At 38.6% G+C, this 17,640-nt stretch overlaps 1 protein-coding gene across 3 annotated transcripts in view; it reads right to left on the reverse strand.

The window, feature by feature from the left end:
- FBN1 (fibrillin 1) overlaps nucleotides 1-17,640 on the reverse strand; it is a 146,847-nt gene that overhangs the window by 55,013 nt on the left and 74,194 nt on the right. For all 3 annotated transcript variants that reach the window (XM_038146667.1, XM_038146668.1, XM_038146669.1), the window contains 10 exons: nucleotides 16,892-17,014; nucleotides 11,238-11,360; nucleotides 10,167-10,319; nucleotides 8,879-8,932; nucleotides 7,871-7,996; nucleotides 5,927-6,052; nucleotides 5,291-5,410; nucleotides 4,194-4,331; nucleotides 3,150-3,200; nucleotides 503-628 (listed from right to left, as the gene is read on the reverse strand). In XM_038146667.1, coding sequence (XP_038002595.1) covers nucleotides 503-628; nucleotides 3,150-3,200; nucleotides 4,194-4,331; nucleotides 5,291-5,410; nucleotides 5,927-6,052; nucleotides 7,871-7,996; nucleotides 8,879-8,932; nucleotides 10,167-10,319; nucleotides 11,238-11,360; nucleotides 16,892-17,014 — 1,140 coding nt within the window. The remainder of the gene's footprint in view (nucleotides 1-502; nucleotides 629-3,149; nucleotides 3,201-4,193; nucleotides 4,332-5,290; nucleotides 5,411-5,926; nucleotides 6,053-7,870; nucleotides 7,997-8,878; nucleotides 8,933-10,166; nucleotides 10,320-11,237; nucleotides 11,361-16,891; nucleotides 17,015-17,640) is intronic.

The raw sequence follows: 17,640 nt of genomic DNA on the forward strand, positions 1-17,640 counted from the left end.
AAGGCCTTTTAATTACTACAAGCTTTGCCTTGTTCAGAGGCAAACCTTGGGCATTACTGTCATAAATGGAAAAAGGTGCTTTGGGTGGACAGCATACAAAACTTGGATATTCTGTTGCACACTGAATCAAGGTGCATGGTGTGGCCAAGTCCCAGCCCACAATGGTGCAGCCTCCACTATTCCAGCCTTTGTAGAAAGTGGTTTCACTGGGGCTGCAGATGCAGAGTGCTAAGAGCATGGATGATCTGTAGAGATTTGTCAGATAACAATCTGGAACTAAATCACAGCTATTCATCAGCTAGCAGATGGTGATGGGCTTTAGCTACTACCATTGGAACCTGTTCCTGTTCCAGGTGAACTAAGTTCATGGCCCTGACTAATTCAATTTGAAAAATGGGCAATAATAATTTTCCTTTCTTTTTAGAAAACACACAGTGCAATCACTGGTCACTGCATAGATCTGCTCTTCACTAGTAGACCTGTACATGGAATTAACACCTACCAAGACAAGTCCGTCCAGAAGCATCTAAAGTCATTCCATTGGGGCACTGGCAAACAAATGATCCTAAGGTATTGACACATTGCCCATTGGTACAAACTCCAGGAAACACCTCACATTCATTAACATCTATGAAAGAAAAAAAGAAAGTGAGTAAGAGTAATCACTAGCATGCTAAACATGAACAAATTAGCAAAAATATAAGAAATTATAACACTGTAATGTTTTTAGGATAAAATAAAAAACCTACAGCAGTCTACATGGCCTGAAAAAATTTAAAATATTTACAACTCCCAAAGTAAATCAGCTAGATCCAATTAATTACAGAAAACTGCTGATGATCAAAAATAATACATGTTGCTGTTAGCTATTCCTACATATACTGAAATTAAATTCAAAAGTAACAGAAGGGGGAGGGGTATTTAAAAACTATATCCATTTTAATACTCACTGTGGGCCAGATATTTGAAGCAAATGGACAAAGAAAGACCAAAATAAGTGCAAAATGACATTATGCATTCTGACAACTAGATTCAGTATTTTTTTAAGATTTTTGAATATTTTCTCTATCTGCACATCTGGAAACTACAACACTATTTGAAATCTGGGCCTATGGCCTTGTCAGCAATTAGCAACTTTATATATATATATATATATATATTAAAATAATTTCCTTACAACTACACACAGAGTTTAACTTCATTAAGTAAAAACTGTATTTCTATATTTAAAAGGCAAATTTAGCACTTTTTGGTAAGGAAAAATTGATTCTATGCATTAGCTTGGCTTGAGGTTAAATAAATGTTTAGTAATCTAAGTGTGAGGTCCTCCCACCCATGTCCTTGTGGAAAGCATATGCTTCACAACTGCCTTTAGCAAAAAGCTTCCAGCATTAAACATGCTCCAAGATGAAGCGTGACAATGTTTAGGACAGGAGAGGATAAGAACAAGAAATGGAAAAAGAATGACTGGCAATCTGTAGATAAATACTCATGTATAGAGTAACCAAGAAGTGGGAAGGTTGGGCTGGTTAGGCCTCCAGACAAAACTCCTGATGCAGAGACTGCATCTCTCAAACCTCATGGAGCACGATGGAGGAGAAACACTGCGGGGCAAATCAGTGGCCTCTGCCCTTGAACAGATACTGTAAATTGACTGGAAGGAAAGCCAGTGGATTATTAGAAACCACTGAAACACTGTTCACAGCCTGTGAGCAATAGTGCAGCTGACAACTCCAGGGCTCACCCGTAAATGAGAGGAATGCTGCCAATTTAGTTTGCTTATTTCCCTGCACAAGATCTATTACTCATTTTACATAGGTTGTGTATGGGAGAACTGACTATCACCTTTTGGGAGCTACACTTACTCCTGTCTCTAACTTGCCAGTAAATTTCCTAGAGACCTTTCCCTGTCTTGAAAAATGCTTACATTGGTTGAAAACCAAGTAAGGCTTCAGTAAGGTTACAAGGAAGGAAAACTACTCTGAAAAACCTGGGGCTATCCAGGTCCCAAAGAAATGAGAGAGATTAAAGCATGTAATAGATGTAACCCAATGTACTGGTAAAGGAAATGCTGAAAACAGTTATGTCTGTATCTTGGAAGGATAAACTTTCCATCCCAGCAGTGTTGAAAATGTTCTAAGACTTTCCCTGTGAAGAGAGATAGGTGGGCCCACATTTTTTTTTCTTTTCTTTCACTTACTCCACAAAGTGTTGCTGAGGTCAGATAAGTTATGTACAGTGGGTCTGCAGCACAGACATGCCAAGGTATTCAGTCATCATTTGGAAAGCAAAGAGTATGTGTGAGGGTGTTCCTCTTTTTTTTTTTTTAAGGGAAAAAACAATGTTTCTTTATGGAAGCTACATATGGGAGTAATTTTTTAAAAATATTTTAACTGCAGTGTCATGTCAGATGTTGTCAGTCAGGATGACCCACAGCAGTTTGAGACTCTCTGAGCTTCTGCATATTATGTAAATATGCAGTACTTTTCCAGGGGTTCAAATCAATTCAAATAGAGATGAAATAGGGTGGGACCTTCAATTCTCACAGAATAGTATAGAGTCATCTCATACCAAGCAAAAAACTACACATTTAAAATATTAACCTTTTCTTTAACCGAATTATTACTGTGTCCTGATGTTTTTTGTTTGTTTGTTTTTATAGGAGAGTGAAAATATGTTTTGGAATGTGTAAGATTTCACACAATGTCATATGGGAGAAAGCCAAGATTAGGGAAAAAAGAAAAAAAAAACCTAATGTGAACTACAGTCCTTGAATGTTCTTTTTTTAAAGCATAGTAATGGCTTATCATACCACTGTATTACTTATGCCACATTTTGTAGTATTTATAAAACACATAATTTGTAAAAACAGGTTACTCAGTTAGCAGTGTTTGAAGACAGAGAGCCACCTCCTTATACTGGTTGACATTGTATTTGCAAGCGTGTACTTTGAGATAAAGTGTGAGTATGCAGGAATGTTAAACAAACTGAGACCAAATTCATCCTTGACATAACTCTAATGAAGTCAATGGAACACCACAAGGTAAGAACTTGGCATGGTGTTCCTCTATCATAAATTAACCACTTAAATCAAAACACTGGCATTTCTTTATTCAAGCTCTGATTTATGTTAAGGCAACAATAAATACCTTCACACAATGTTCCTCTTATTCTTGAATATCCCTTTTGACATATTGGGTCTGTAAAACAAACAGAAGTGAAGTTTCAGAATGCTACAGTCCAAAACTCACCATTAATTTATTGTGCAAAACTGATCATGTGAAACATTATCTAGTTTATTGCTATGAGAAGTCTGAGTGCTTAGACAGTATCCCAGTATTTTCTGAAATAATAAAGAGATAAGATGGGGCAACTACATAAACTGTATAGAGTGTCAGCCTTTATCCTCTTTTGCTTCCCATGTGCCTCAGCTAGCTAGCCTAAAAGTGGTTATGATTTCTGTTTCATTTGAATCAATTAATTCATTTCACTCGATCACAGCACATTACAACCCTATTTACCATGGATGAATGAGGATGAATTCTGTTAACATACACAGAATGAAATTAACCAAAGATTTGAGCAAACTAGCAGCTTTCAGGATATAGAAATAACAACCCACACACATTTCTGCATTCATCAGCTCATCCCTGGGTTCCCAGCTCATCCCACAGTTCAGTAAAACTATCAAATGAATATGCAGCGACCTCAACCCATTTTTTCACCAACTGTATGGTTCTCCAGGTCATCAGTTAATCTACAGAGTATAATAACAAGGGCTACTCCCTCTCCTCCCTTCATTACCACACCAAAGATCCATTTGTTGCGAACACTGCCTTGGGATCTCTGGGGAACATGCATTTATTGCTACATCATTAGGAACTCCAGATCACTAATTATGACAAACCATGCTAAAGTAAGGCTGCCAGTTACAGACTGTAGGTGTGGTCCCTTCCCTTCAGCATTTAAACTTGTAAAATATGTACTGTAAAATCCAGTTAGAACCTACTATAGCTACATGCTACCTCTCAAATATTAAGACTTCTCTTTTTTGGGACTGAATAAGGAATGACTGCTTGATAACAGAACAAGTAAAGTTATTTGTCTAGCCTGTGCCCAACTTCTACAACAATAATCTCGACCAAGCTCAGAGGAGGCAGTCCTAGGTTCCTGAGGAAAATTAATGGCATTACCTCGTTCACATGGTGTACATGGGCTTCCCCAAGCAGCACCTAGTGAGGAACAGCACTGGGACTTCAGAGTTGCTCCATTGATATTTATTTCACATCTTCCATTGACTATGTTCTGCCAACAGGTACCCTTGACAGTTTCTGTTTGGAAACAAACAATATATTTTCATGCAGATTCTCTAGCATTACACATTACTGTATTTACAAACACGTGTGTTTAACCATGAGAAAGAATCATCCTTCCATTATAATTTACCACATCAGAAGTAAATTTATTTTAAAATCTCTTAATTTAACCTTCTCTATGCTGGACTACAGCCTGAAATCATACCAGCACAAAGTTCTTGCAAATCCTTGTTTATGCTTACTGTCCTTAACAGGGAGTATGTCAATACCATTCAAGATCTGAGTCCCTGTATTGATTATGACTCAGATTAGGAGCACATGCAGAAGAACCCTTGCTACATCTTCCATTATTTTACTAGATCCCCCAGTCTGGATATCTTCCCATATAGGGAAGTGGCAGGAGTTAGCTAAGGATCAGACAGCTGTAGTCCTACAGTTTTCCTCACTGACTAGAAAAGAGCTATAAATTACTGTCCCAACAAAATGGGCAAGAAAGGAAATTATGAGTCCACAGAGTATCTGAGTCACAGCATTGTCCATGGATGCTCTTGAGCCGGTTTGGACTGTGCATAACTTGTTCGTGCTCCATCTCAAATACAACATTTTTTCCACAGAGCAGATCCTAATTAGAACATATTCACCTTATTGCAGGAGAAATTAAAGAGATGAGCACAGAAATTAAAGAGATGAGCACAGACCTGAAGTACTGGTCAAAAGATTTCTGTGCTGGTTAAAAAAAATTTTCACCTCTCTTTCAAATTGGACATGGAAGCACACCAAGCTCCCAAGTGCACTTTATGCTCCCATAGTAATGGTGAAACAAAAAGCACTTTTTAATATTGTTTCTGTTATGTTTCCCGCTAAATTAATCTACACAAGTTATTTTAAAGTATTTTCTTCACCTGGTGTGCAATGTTCGCATGTCACCAAACATTTTTAATCAGCAAACATAAAATCTTCAGAGGAATAAATACCTATGCAGATGGTTCTGGTTGGATCCAAAGTACTTTCAGGAGAACATTCACAAACAAAAGAACCTGGTGTGTTTTTGCACACTCCATTAACACAGGGGTTAGATTCACATTCATCAATATCTAGAAAAGAAACGTACTGCTATTAGTGCCAGAAAACATTAACAAAAATACATATGGCTCTTTTCAGTTTAGGAAAAAGGGGACAATCTTGCTGATATTCCCCTTTTCTGTTATGAGCCCCTCCCAACAGACTAGCAATGCATGTGTCCCAAAGATACACCGATGCATTAGAACTGTCTGTGGCTCAAAAAGGGTTCAAACTAGGGGCCCATTGGCTCTGTTCCTCACACAATAGATTTGTAAAGCTTGGTTCTTCTCACCGTTGTCACAGTGTGGGCTCACTGGTAGTAGTAAATAGGGAGAGTAAATGCAGGCTATTCCATGAGGTTATCTAATAATTTCATTTTGGCCTTGTCCCTCCCTCCTCATTCTCCTACTTTCCCATAGAATTTATTAATGGTGATTTTTTTTCAGTTCTACACATTATACCTTCATGAGGGTTCAAAGTATTTCTGGCACAATCTGAGAACAATCCATATGAATAAAACTGGGATGAAATGGTGTATTACCAATTACCTTCACATGTTTTTAGATCAGGAGTGTATACAAATCCTTTTGGACAGGTGCAGGTGAAACTTCCAGGGGTATTTCTGCATTGCCCATTGTCACAAAGCAGCATGTTCAGTGCACATTCATCAATATCTACAATGAAAATAAAGAACCTTTTAAAAAATAAAACATTTCTGGAGTAGAAGTCAGGACAGAATTTCACTCCCAACAGCCACTTTTAGAGCAGACAAATAGGGCAGGGGGATGTGGAATATGAATACTGAATTCTTTTTGTAGACAACAGGTTTGCACAAGAGCCTGTACTTTCTTTCCTCACATATTCATAGCATGTGACAGCCACACCACAGCTCAAAATAAAGCTGGGATTCACACTTCCATCCTGCCTTTATTACGGATTAGGTCTATGCAGTTTCTGAGTCACTGCCCAGCAGCACCCACAGTCGTGAAAGAAGCAAGGAGAGGAGTGGTTTGAAAAGGTTTGCTGCTGATCATCTTGGTCTTTAAATTGCCATTTTTTCCAAGCTGGCTCTGAACTTAGATGTTATAGTTTACAAGGCTAATGTAAGTCTACACTTGCTTCAGAGATGAAAAATTTAAATAGAATTGCTAGTGCTAAATTTAAGAACCCTGAGGAAATCTTTGGAAGAACTGCAGTCTTTAGGGAGAAGTTGCAAGAAGATGGCAATGGGCCATGAATAGCAGGTGAAGACCAGGAGAGACCCAAAGAGCAGACAGGAACAATTGGCTAAGTCAGAGAGGCCTAGGAAGTGTTGAGAGAAGTTGGGAAGACTCAGAGGGTCAGCGCAGCAGCTGGGATCAGCAAGAGTGCTAGGAAAAGAAGGGAGACTTGCAGAATAAAACAGACCATGTGGGAAGCTTCACAGGAGTTCAGAAAAATTGAGAGAGGGCCAGGTGGAACATTACGGGAGAATGGGAAACAGCTGTGATGGAGCATGGATGTGGGCTACAACAGGGTGGGCTGGGGAGCATCTGGAAAACTCACAGATGGATTGGGAGAAGAGACGCCATCAGCTACAAGCAAACACTGGAATAGGACATGGATAATTAAAGCCAAAGAAGCAAAAGGGAAAATGGGATGAATTACAGTGTGATTTTTATCTAAGAAAGAACAACTCTTTTTTTTTTTTAAGATAATGGATAGTTTAGACTGGGATAACACCCATGACTTAAGCTATTTAGGTTTAAGTAGAGAATACAGAACCCAAATAAAATTATTACGTAAGCTGGAGATAAGGAATTTAAAAATTTTAAGGTGGTTTCAGAGCTGGACAAAGGAGAGATTACAGTAGGATATATTAAAAAGGAGAATAATCATGATGAAGCGAGGATATCAGAAATGCTTTCAAGGATCAGACTTGGGACTGATCCTATAAAATATTCATTTTAATGCAGAAGTAAAAAATTAATTGAATCAAAAATTGTGGACAACACTAAGCTGGAAGTTATTGCCAATACAGAGAATCGGGCAAGGCTAAATTAATCTTGACAACATGAACAAGAAAAATAAGATGAAATATAATCGCCAACATTCAAAACTTTGCAATTAGAGACCAGTAACAATAACATGCTAGAAAACAGAACTCATCAGCTGAAGGCTAGTGAGCAAACTCTGGATGTAAGCATCAATTAGAGGTTGACTTTGATCCCACAGTATAACATGTATTTGAGAAAAGACTAATGCACACTAGAATCAGTTTAGGCAGGATATTCCACGGGGAAATGGAGAATTTCTGGCATGACTATACAAGGCACCAGTCAGAGCTCATCAGAACACTGTAGACTGATCAGATCAGTCATGTTCAAGAGAGGGCTGCAGCCTCTATTTGTATGAAAAGAATAGAAGTATAGATTTGGATAGTTTAGCCAACAGAGTTTGAGAAAGGATATGATGCTTCTTTATAAATACTTTGAGGATAAGACATTTCATACCGATGCAGTTTTTCCCAGTTGAGTCTACTTCATATCCAGGGTCACAATAACATTTGTATGTTCCATGCAGGTTCTCGCACCTTCCATTTGGACAGAGATCAGGATCCAATAAACACTCATTAATATCTGCATAAAGGTAAAAAAACCCAAACATCAGAGCAGCAGTTGTTGAGGGCTTGTAAGGGTTAATTCTCCAAACCAGAAAAAGACAGTTACGATATCATTTTATGTTGGCAATTCCGTATTTATAATTATGTAGTTCTGATTGGGAAATTCACACCTAAATATTCACACTCAAGAGAAAAAAAGCATTTCTTTATCATTGATTTATCTCTAGTGCACGGTCATTTAGGAAACTTTCAACTGTAGGGAAGAACTGGGATATTAAAGTGGGGATCAGAGATTAGATTTAGAGAGGCCCATGTACTAATACTCCCCATATCTCCTGATTCATAGCATTTCCAGATGGCATGACTTGCCAAAGCAGTAATATCCCTCCATTCTGAGTGCTTTTCCCTATCTACTGCCAGCAAATCTACTAGTGAGCACTGGCTGATTGAAGAGTTTAGAGTTTCACAGTCCTATGACTACAAAGCTTTCATTGTAATAATTTCCTTCTTCTCTGCAGTTAAACAAACCGTGGCCTATTTTGACAGATGAAAACATGAGTAAGCTCAATGTTCAATATGGCTTTACTCTTCAAGATGACTTCACCTGAAATATGCAAATATGACTGACATATAAAGTCATGTAGGTAATGCACCTCTCATAAATTTGTCATTATTTTATAATGACAGTTACATACACTCCATGATGCGAACCAGAGAGGCCCCACTGGTGAAATGGCATGATCCTGAAACTCCATGCTCCATTCATTTCACCCTAAGCCTGTCTCTCATTCTCTTCTGTCCCATCCCCACCAGCACAGCTAACAAATTAAGGATATCAAGGTAACACTTTCAGACAAAAGTGCTATATATAAATTTGAATTACATTAGGTGATCTTACCATTTCCTCCTGCAGTCATGCCAGTTCCACTGCTACACAGGGCCTGATATTCAGCTGGAAAAATTATTAAAAAACTTACTGGAATATTCTTTCTTAGCTCATTGCTTTCAGCATCACCATTTACAGTATGGCAATTAATTATTTGAAAGAAGTAACATGCCTTCCAATTCTTCTGAAAACATTAATAACCTCACAGTATTCTGAACCTGTGAAGCATTTTAGCAGATCCAGGGTCTGAATCTGCTTATAAAGATGGATGAGTAAAAACTTCACATGATGAACTGTGGCATTTTGGAATAGACATAAACTTCATGCTGGTCCTCCTACACAAACGAACCATAACTTATTCACAGCAAGACTCTGCAGAACTTTATGCCTAAGTCTTTGCCCAAGGTGCAGGTTCAAAGAGACCAGGAAACTGAACAATTTTTCCTATAAATCTGCCCCATATTTAACTCCATTTAGCAGGAGTGTCTTCATGAGTTCACAGTAGATCAAGGATATCTTATCAAATGGTATACTTTGTTTACGTGCGACAACAAATTTGCGGAGTAACAAGAAACACATAATAAACTGAGGTTTCAAACCAGCTCCCTGCAGTCAGTCACCTCCATGAAACCAAGGTCTCTTTAATTTATTGGCTTCACAGCAAGGACTGTGTCAGCAGAGTCTTGTTGGAAGAATTTTCCTAAAGCACTTCTGCCCATTGAAATGGTTAGGATTGCTTTCTGGCCAGAGAGAAGTTATGTCCCAGACAACTCCACTTGCTAGGGATTTCAGCAACAGACTCAAGTATTTGCAAAAAACTCAACTGGACATTTGCCTGTGCATTGACTACCCAAAGGCAAGGCAGTGAATAAGCTACTTCAGATAACTTGAAGGATATAGGAGTCATGCAGCAAACATGTGACTGGCAGGTGTACCTTATGGATTTGAACTTACATATTAACCACATTTTTTCCATTAATAACTTGCATTAAAACTAATATTTTTTTTAACTACATCTACCAAAATACAGTTTGTTGTCTGAAAATGTCCTGTTTGTTTTTAATGAGCATATCTAGTCTGGAGACAGAGACTGTAATTTACTGCTGCTTTAAAAAATTATCTCCTGTAGTCTTAAAAGATATAAAAATAAAAGATTGCTCAAAATATGTAACATATTATACAACAAGGTAATCTTGTGATTTAAGTTGCAATGTTAATACAAAACTTTCTTCTACCTTTCTAAAAATAGTGTATGAACAGAATTCGTAAATGAGAAGATTTACCAGTGAACATGCCATACCTGAGTTTTGTGCTGGGCAGGGCTGGCAAGGCTCTCCAAAGGCATAATCAGTGCTGGCACAGCAGCATTCTGACTTTGTAACTGCACCCGTTAATGGCCTCACACATTGTCCTCTCTTGTAGCCACCATAGCATGTGCTTCGCATATGTGTATCTGCGGGAAGAAATCTCTCTTAATCCTGCCATAGCCAACTATCCTGCCATAAATTATAGCAAGTATTAAATGTAGCTTGGGTGTCATAAACACCATAAAATAGCTGTCAAAACAAAGTCTCTTTCACTATTTCCCTCTGCTTTCCAGCCACCTGTATGCACCCCTCTACTAGGGACAAGAAATTTTCCTTCCTCACACTCCCAAGAATTAAGGCATACAACTAGTCACTGTATTGAATGACTTAACATGCATTGGTGAACTACTAGGCAAACAATCAATTCTTAACCTTGAACTAGTGAGAAGCTGTGGGGGAAATGGACAGAGTCTTTTTTTCAGGCTCTTTCTTTGCCTGTAAAAATCCCAAGGAAAAGTCACTAATGCTATTCCAGTACGTAAGACAACATATGTTTATGTTTTCAGGTCCAGGGGTGATTTTTCTCTTTCTTTAAGAACTGGCCCATAAATAGCTTTCATGCATATTAGTATTTTATAATCAACACTGTGCTTGTACAGAAATGGGCAGAAAATTGGGTACATCCCACGTTAAAAAGACATGACAGAGTAATTACATCTTTAAGCTTAGTGACAAATTAATAATTTTACATTAGCAGAAACAGGGGCAAATTCTCACCTTCTCAGAACTGATGCAGCACTAGTCACCTCTACTCTGTATAGTCTACCTGACCTTGTGATTTGACCCACACTTTTTTCTCTTTAAATAAAAAGGAAATGAAAACAGAGCAAAATGGGCTATTACAGTAAACATTACAGAGCTATTATTATACACTATAACTACTACCCACCATTCCATGACAAAATGGCAAATTCTACACTCAGACTTGATCTGTTCATCAGACTAGCACTGTAGCACTGATGTCTTAACTTTGGTTAACTGTGACTTCATTAAGTTTGTCTTACCAACACAGACACGTCCATCCAGTCCTACTGCAAGGCCAGGGAAGCATTCACATCTGAAAGAGCCATCAGTGTTCACACAGCGCCCGTTCATGCATATTCCATCTGTCTCACACTCATTGATGTCTGTTGGAGAACAGAATGAGCTTTATTAGAAGTTAAACTACATAGCATTCAATGCCTGGCTGAAATTTGCATTTGTGCAGCTTATTTTCAATATATCCTACAGAAAAATATCAAGAGTAAACAGAAAGTAGTTCAAGTAAAGATTTTGTTAGGAATAATGATCAATTCTTTCTTTGAAATAGAACAGAAAAATGCCAAATTCAGGAGAAATAAACAGAACAAAATTATTTTGCTCTCCTTGGAGAATAAAAGGGACTACATTTTCCTGACTTGTTCCCAAGAAGTACATGTTCCAATTTAAGGGTCATTCAGGCAAAATCATAATTGGAGGAAGGAGGAAACTGTGGCTGCTAAGACAAAGGACTTGTGTAGTATATAACAGGACATTCCCTTTCCGTATTAACAGTTCGTGCCATAAGAAATCAGTCCAAATAGCAAATTGAATCTTTCACCCCCCAACAAGGTGCCTTCACAGGGCCACCAAAGAATTTCCTTTCCTCCTGCTGCACATCTGAATCCCCTCAGCCAGCCCCTGCCTGCAGACCCTGTCTCTCTGTTGATCTGCATCACAATGGGTTTTCCTTTTGGATGCTCATTAAGCCCATTTTATAAACTTTCAATGAACAGAGTGCACTCCAGCCTTGAAAGGAATTCATTAATGATTTGAGTCCTGCACAAGCCACCATCTTTGCCCAACAATGGCACATTGGACAATAAGGCCCATAGCAATGAAATAAAGGAATTAAAATTTGTAATATTAAACTATCACATAGAGATGTTAAATTATATATAGGCTGTGTATCCTGATAATAGTAAGATCATTCTCTAGATGCAGAGAGCATACTATCATTTTAGAAATGATAAAGAAAAGGAATTTTATAAATATTGTTTGGAAGTACGTATAACCTTTATAAAATAATCACTTCATAAGAATTCTCCATACTATATACAAGAGACAGTGTGTGTGACAATTTCCTTTTTTCTGACCTTAAAAGGGCAAATTGAGAGTGAAACACCTCTGTGTTTAACTTAGTTTGTGTTGTTTGGCATAAAAAACAGCTTGTATGATCCAAGATTCCTTCTTCAAACTGCATTTTAAAATAAAAGCTATATTTAAGTACATGGGCTCAAATCATTTTTACTTCATCCCACAACCTTTTGTTCTCTTTCAGACAAATCTTAGATGTTTTTCCCACTTTAAATTTAGTCCTTACTCAGTGCAGGTAAAAATGGAGTTGGGATTTAAAATGAGCCCATGCTATTTAATGGTGTAGACAGCTATTTTGGTGAACAACACTGAACTCCTATAACAGATTCTCCTACAAGCAAAAAAAAAAAAGAAAAAGCTTTCCTTTCTAAAGGTTATTTCTAGAAACAGAAAGGCAAAATTACTTCTTTCCCATTTCCTGTAGTTCATTTTTAAAAAAAGATTTTGTAACCTAGTAAAGGGAGAAATGTGTCATCTATTTTCTTTTGTACTGATTTACGAATGTGTTGGAAATACCACTATAGAATTTTTTAAAGGTAAAGTGGGTCAGTTAAAAAGGTGCAAGTCAGCTGAAAACCTGGTTCCTCTAAAAATGGGTAAAAAGCCTCTGCTTTTACCAGGCCTGAGATTCCACAGAGTAAATCAGCTTCACCCACAGGAATAAAGTCCAAATTTCTAATCTTGAGACTGCTCCGCTGTCTTCTGTGGTAAAAGTCACCATTTGGATGACTTAAAAACCTGGTTTTGGAGAACCAACTAACGGATTAATTCTCCATGTTCAATAAGTTTTGCCTTTTCTGCTTAGCTTGCTTTGTAGTGCTAGCTGGGTACACAAAATCCTCTAATTTTAAGCAGGAAAAATTTACTCATACCACTAAACTACCATTTTCAATTGCCTTGCAATGACTTTTAATTTGGGGAATTCCTGTTGATCTAAAGATGAAACAATGTATGGAATAGAAATAATGCTTCAAACTTCTGCATGCCTGATATGTGCTTCTGAAAAATCAAGCAAATCATCATTGAAAGAAGCTAATGGTGAATAAATTTAGCATGTCTTGTATTTCAGGGAATATACAAGACTATGGTGTAACATTATTATTTGGCATGTTATTTCAGAAAGTCTAAGTGGAATTTTTTACCAGACAGCCAAGCATATGCCCTGTACTTAGACTTAAATTCCAGTTTCATGGAACTAAGTGTTAATTACATTATCCCCATCTTTGGGTTAGAAGACCTTCCTAACAGCTGAGAACTCAGCTTGGAGGACATCAAACGAGACAGTTATAGAAGCAATGAGCTGCACTCTTCCATTCCTTTGTTGATCCCCTGGTTCTGCAAAAACACACATGCAATTCCCTATCAAAACCACTTAGGCAGGAAACGAATTTGCTGCGGAACTGTCTGTTTGTGCTAACACTCCCTGCACATCCAAGCCTGACCTTAGAGTTTTGTAGCAATGGGGAACAAAGATACACGGACCTCCTTCTTGTTCACGCCAAAGAAGATCACTTATTGCAACAAACCAAGCCTTTTCATGCTCTAAACTTCACCCAAACAGGCACACACTGGCTGCCTGCCACTGCGGTGTGGCTGCTCACATGTCCTGTTACCCAATGAGCTCTCTGATCCCACGGCGTCCCCGCATCTCACCAACCAACCACTCCTCACACACAAGGCGGGCACACGCCAGCCAGGCAGCCCCGTCTCTGGTTATATGACCTGTTCTTTACCTCGCTCTTAGCTGAACCTTTCCCAGAGTCCTGCTGCTGCTCACCAGAAGTGAACAGGATTTCTTATCTCCCACATCTTCCTCTTCTTTGCTCAACCAATAAAAACACAGCAAAAACAACTATGCCACTGACAAAGGGACCCACAGCATAGGAAAACAAAAGGACAGTGTCCAATGTCCCCAGGAAGAGAGTTGCTTTTTCTGCATTTGGAAATAAATGGCTACTGTTCCAAAGTTCACATGGCCTGGGCTCGGGGGCTGCGCTGTTCAGGGAGGAGGGAGTCCATTGGCTGGGAATGCTGACTTTGATGTTACTGAATGTCTTTCTGGAAGCATGGAGCAGGGAATAACTGAAGAAAGTCAGCAGGAACATAACAATATGATGGTGAGTGCAGTGAGACACAAGGCCTCTATTGGCAAGCTGCCTCTGCAAGCTTTCAGGCACAACCATGTTCCTGGCAACCCTACCCTGCTCCTGCTTTGGCCACAAGGGCTGGATGGTGATTAGGTCATTTTTCCTCTCACTGGGCTTTGTCTCGGAGGCGATCAGTGTTTGTCCAGACAAGCAGGTGACCACTTTGGACCTGCTGGTGACAGAACACATGCATACCTTCTCCACTAGGTTAGTAAATCAGCTGGGCCTTGCCATTGCACACTCAGCTGTGGATCCCTAAATAAAACTTTTGGAAATTGGTTCCGCACATACAAATCTTCAGAGCAGTATTGCTCTGCCGGGGATCAAAACTGATTATCTGCATTCATAAAATTTAGTATAAACATTGCATTATCTAAATGTTCTTGAGGAGCCATATTCTCTTTTTTTTATTTTTTGATAACATGCACTTCTCTGACTATGAACAGTAAAACAATGCATCTAATAAAACAATAAGTGCACACCAAGAAAAAATAAGCAAGGTAATGGTTCATCAACTGCCTAAATACTTTACCATCACCCAGGGTCTGCAATCAGTGGGGAGCCCCATTTCACAGTGAGAACCTGAAGGACCTTTCCCAGGAGAGGTTTCCAAGTTTACCTCAAAAAGGGGGTCCAGCTTTTATAAGACCATATCAGCAAATCAAAGTGACTTGATAACATTTTTAGTGCAGAAACACCAGGGTCTGTTGGCATACTTCCCAACCAGCCAGGACCAGGGCTTGGCCAGAGCCTCGGCCTTGACAGGAAGAGTTTCCCTAAAATATCCTTCAAGCAAACCTCTATCTATATTTGTTGGAAAGTTTCTTAAAAGTAGATATTTCTTGCAGACAAGTAGCTAAATAATCAATGGTAACATGAACAGCCAATGAACAACCAAAGGAATGCATACAAGTAACATCTAATAATTATCTTACAGCTAAATCCCTTCTATAAACCTCTATGTATTAACATTATGATATAAACAACCTATTCAGAATCACTAATCATATTAACTGCTGAAGACCTGGGAATTGTTTCATGATACTTTGGGCAAATGAAAGAAAGGAGACAAATACAAAGAAGGTAAAAAGTGTAATTTGGGCGTCCAGGTTTCAAAATCTGGTTTAATTTTGACGAATAACAACTTTAACATGTAATAAATGTTTACATGGTCATTCATATAGAACAAGGCTTAACGTAAGTGCAAAAAGCAGTGGGAGAAATCATTCTTTTTACTATGATATTTGTTCCAACTTTCAGTAGGAATCAGTTGAGTTCTCTGCAATTTTGTATAATTGTCAAATATTCCTCCTTTGATGCAGAGAAGTAACATTTCTCTAGGGCCAGAATCCCTTTTTTGACTGTATCCATACTCCTAGTCAGGAGGCACATAACAGAGGCTGGACATTATTGTGTTTCACACAATTTACACATTAAAACAATATTTTGTTTTAAGTAGTCAGGTAGAATTACCATTTTCTTGGGTGGCATTTCAGGACACAGACTGATGTAATTTAAAAAAAAAGTTTAAAAAAACCCCAAAAGATACTCAAGTCAAAAATCAAGAGAAGTGTTTGGACTCAGCTGAGCTTCCATCCATGAGTCAAATTCGTGTTAATTACACAGAGAGCAGCCAGTGATCTCTGGGAACACAACTGGCTGATAGGACATGGCCTGATGGGCACTGAAGTCTCACTGACATCCCACACACAGACCAGCTGGAAAACAAGCTTTGGCAAAGCACACACATCCCACATGGAAATCAGGTAAGAACTGAAATAAATGCCATTGCTCCAAGTGTGTGAAGGCTGCAGCCAACACAGCCAGCAGCTGTTAAGCTAAGGAGACACTTGCGTGGTAAATGCACAATAGTTCATTTGCACCCATGCAGCAAATGGAAAAGACAATCTTGCTGTGGTGCTCATGTCTGCATCTTGGTGATGGTGACCAAGATGGGCACTCCTCAGAGATGCTGTATTGTCTAGGAGCACCCAGACAGGAATGGGAGAAAAGCCCAAAAAAGGCAGTAAGCCAGGATGTTTGGTTGGCTAAAGGCAAGATATTTTCAAAGGCCAAACACAAAATGTAAGATACACTGGAACCAATCTGCAGAAGACACCATAGGCAAAAAATCTCAAAGTATAACTAGGTCAAATCATGCAGTCCTTGTTCAAAGAGTATTTCCCACTGGCTGGCTGGGGCAGTTGCTCAACAATGTGGAGAAGACTCAGTACTGTCTTGCACAATGACAAATAATTCCAGCTGATTAAAAAAGCACACCTGCTGAGATCTCTGCCCCACATCTCTTGTTCCCAAGAATCACAAAGGCTATTCTTGAAGCTACCCAGAGAGATGAGACTCACAAGTTTTGGGAACCCATAGTTTATTGTGCTTACCTGTGCAATAGCGTCCATCAGATGCTAACTGGAACCCTGGTTTACAAATGCATTTAAAACTGCCATCTTCATTGATGCACATGCCATTGAGGCAAATGTTCCTGATGCTGCATTCATCCATATCTGAAATTGTAGACGACAGACATAATGCTCATAAGATTTAAGCATAAGAACTGTTACTGATTATATCCAAAAGATACACCTTAATTTTTTTCTTAGTTGTCAGAGCTATAATGATAATCAGAAACATATGATGGGACATACTGCACTGTCCTAGAGGATGTGTCAAAGCAATGACTCCATTTTTCGTAATGAATCATTGACATAAAAAGGAATTAATCCAAAAAAAGCAAAGAGAACAAAAAATGGATGAGAAACTGGACAGCTTAAGAACTTCCAGTTGGTAAAAGTCATCAAAAAGTGAGAAGGGATGTAATTAAAGAGGGTTTGGCATCTTAATCTAAATTGAAGCTAGGTTAGAAGCAGCCTCCTGTTTGGAATAAACACAATTTTATGTTACTAAGAAGACCTGAAGGGAGAGAAGCGAACATTTGGGTTTGGAGTGAAAACTTTTATAACCTCCACTGGACGAATCTAAGATTCACAGTATGGGAGAATTCCCAGCACTGTGCTCAAGCATGGATTCTGTGGCCATCCTCAACTTCCATTTAAAATAAAACCTGCCCCCTTCCTGCATTCAGCATGATAGGCCGTACAAAAGGGTACTTATTAATTACAGCTTCATGAAA

Source organism: Motacilla alba, chromosome 10, assembly GCF_015832195.1.
Source record: "Motacilla alba alba isolate MOTALB_02 chromosome 10, Motacilla_alba_V1.0_pri, whole genome shotgun sequence".
Lineage (NCBI taxonomy): Eukaryota > Metazoa > Chordata > Aves > Passeriformes > Motacillidae > Motacilla > Motacilla alba.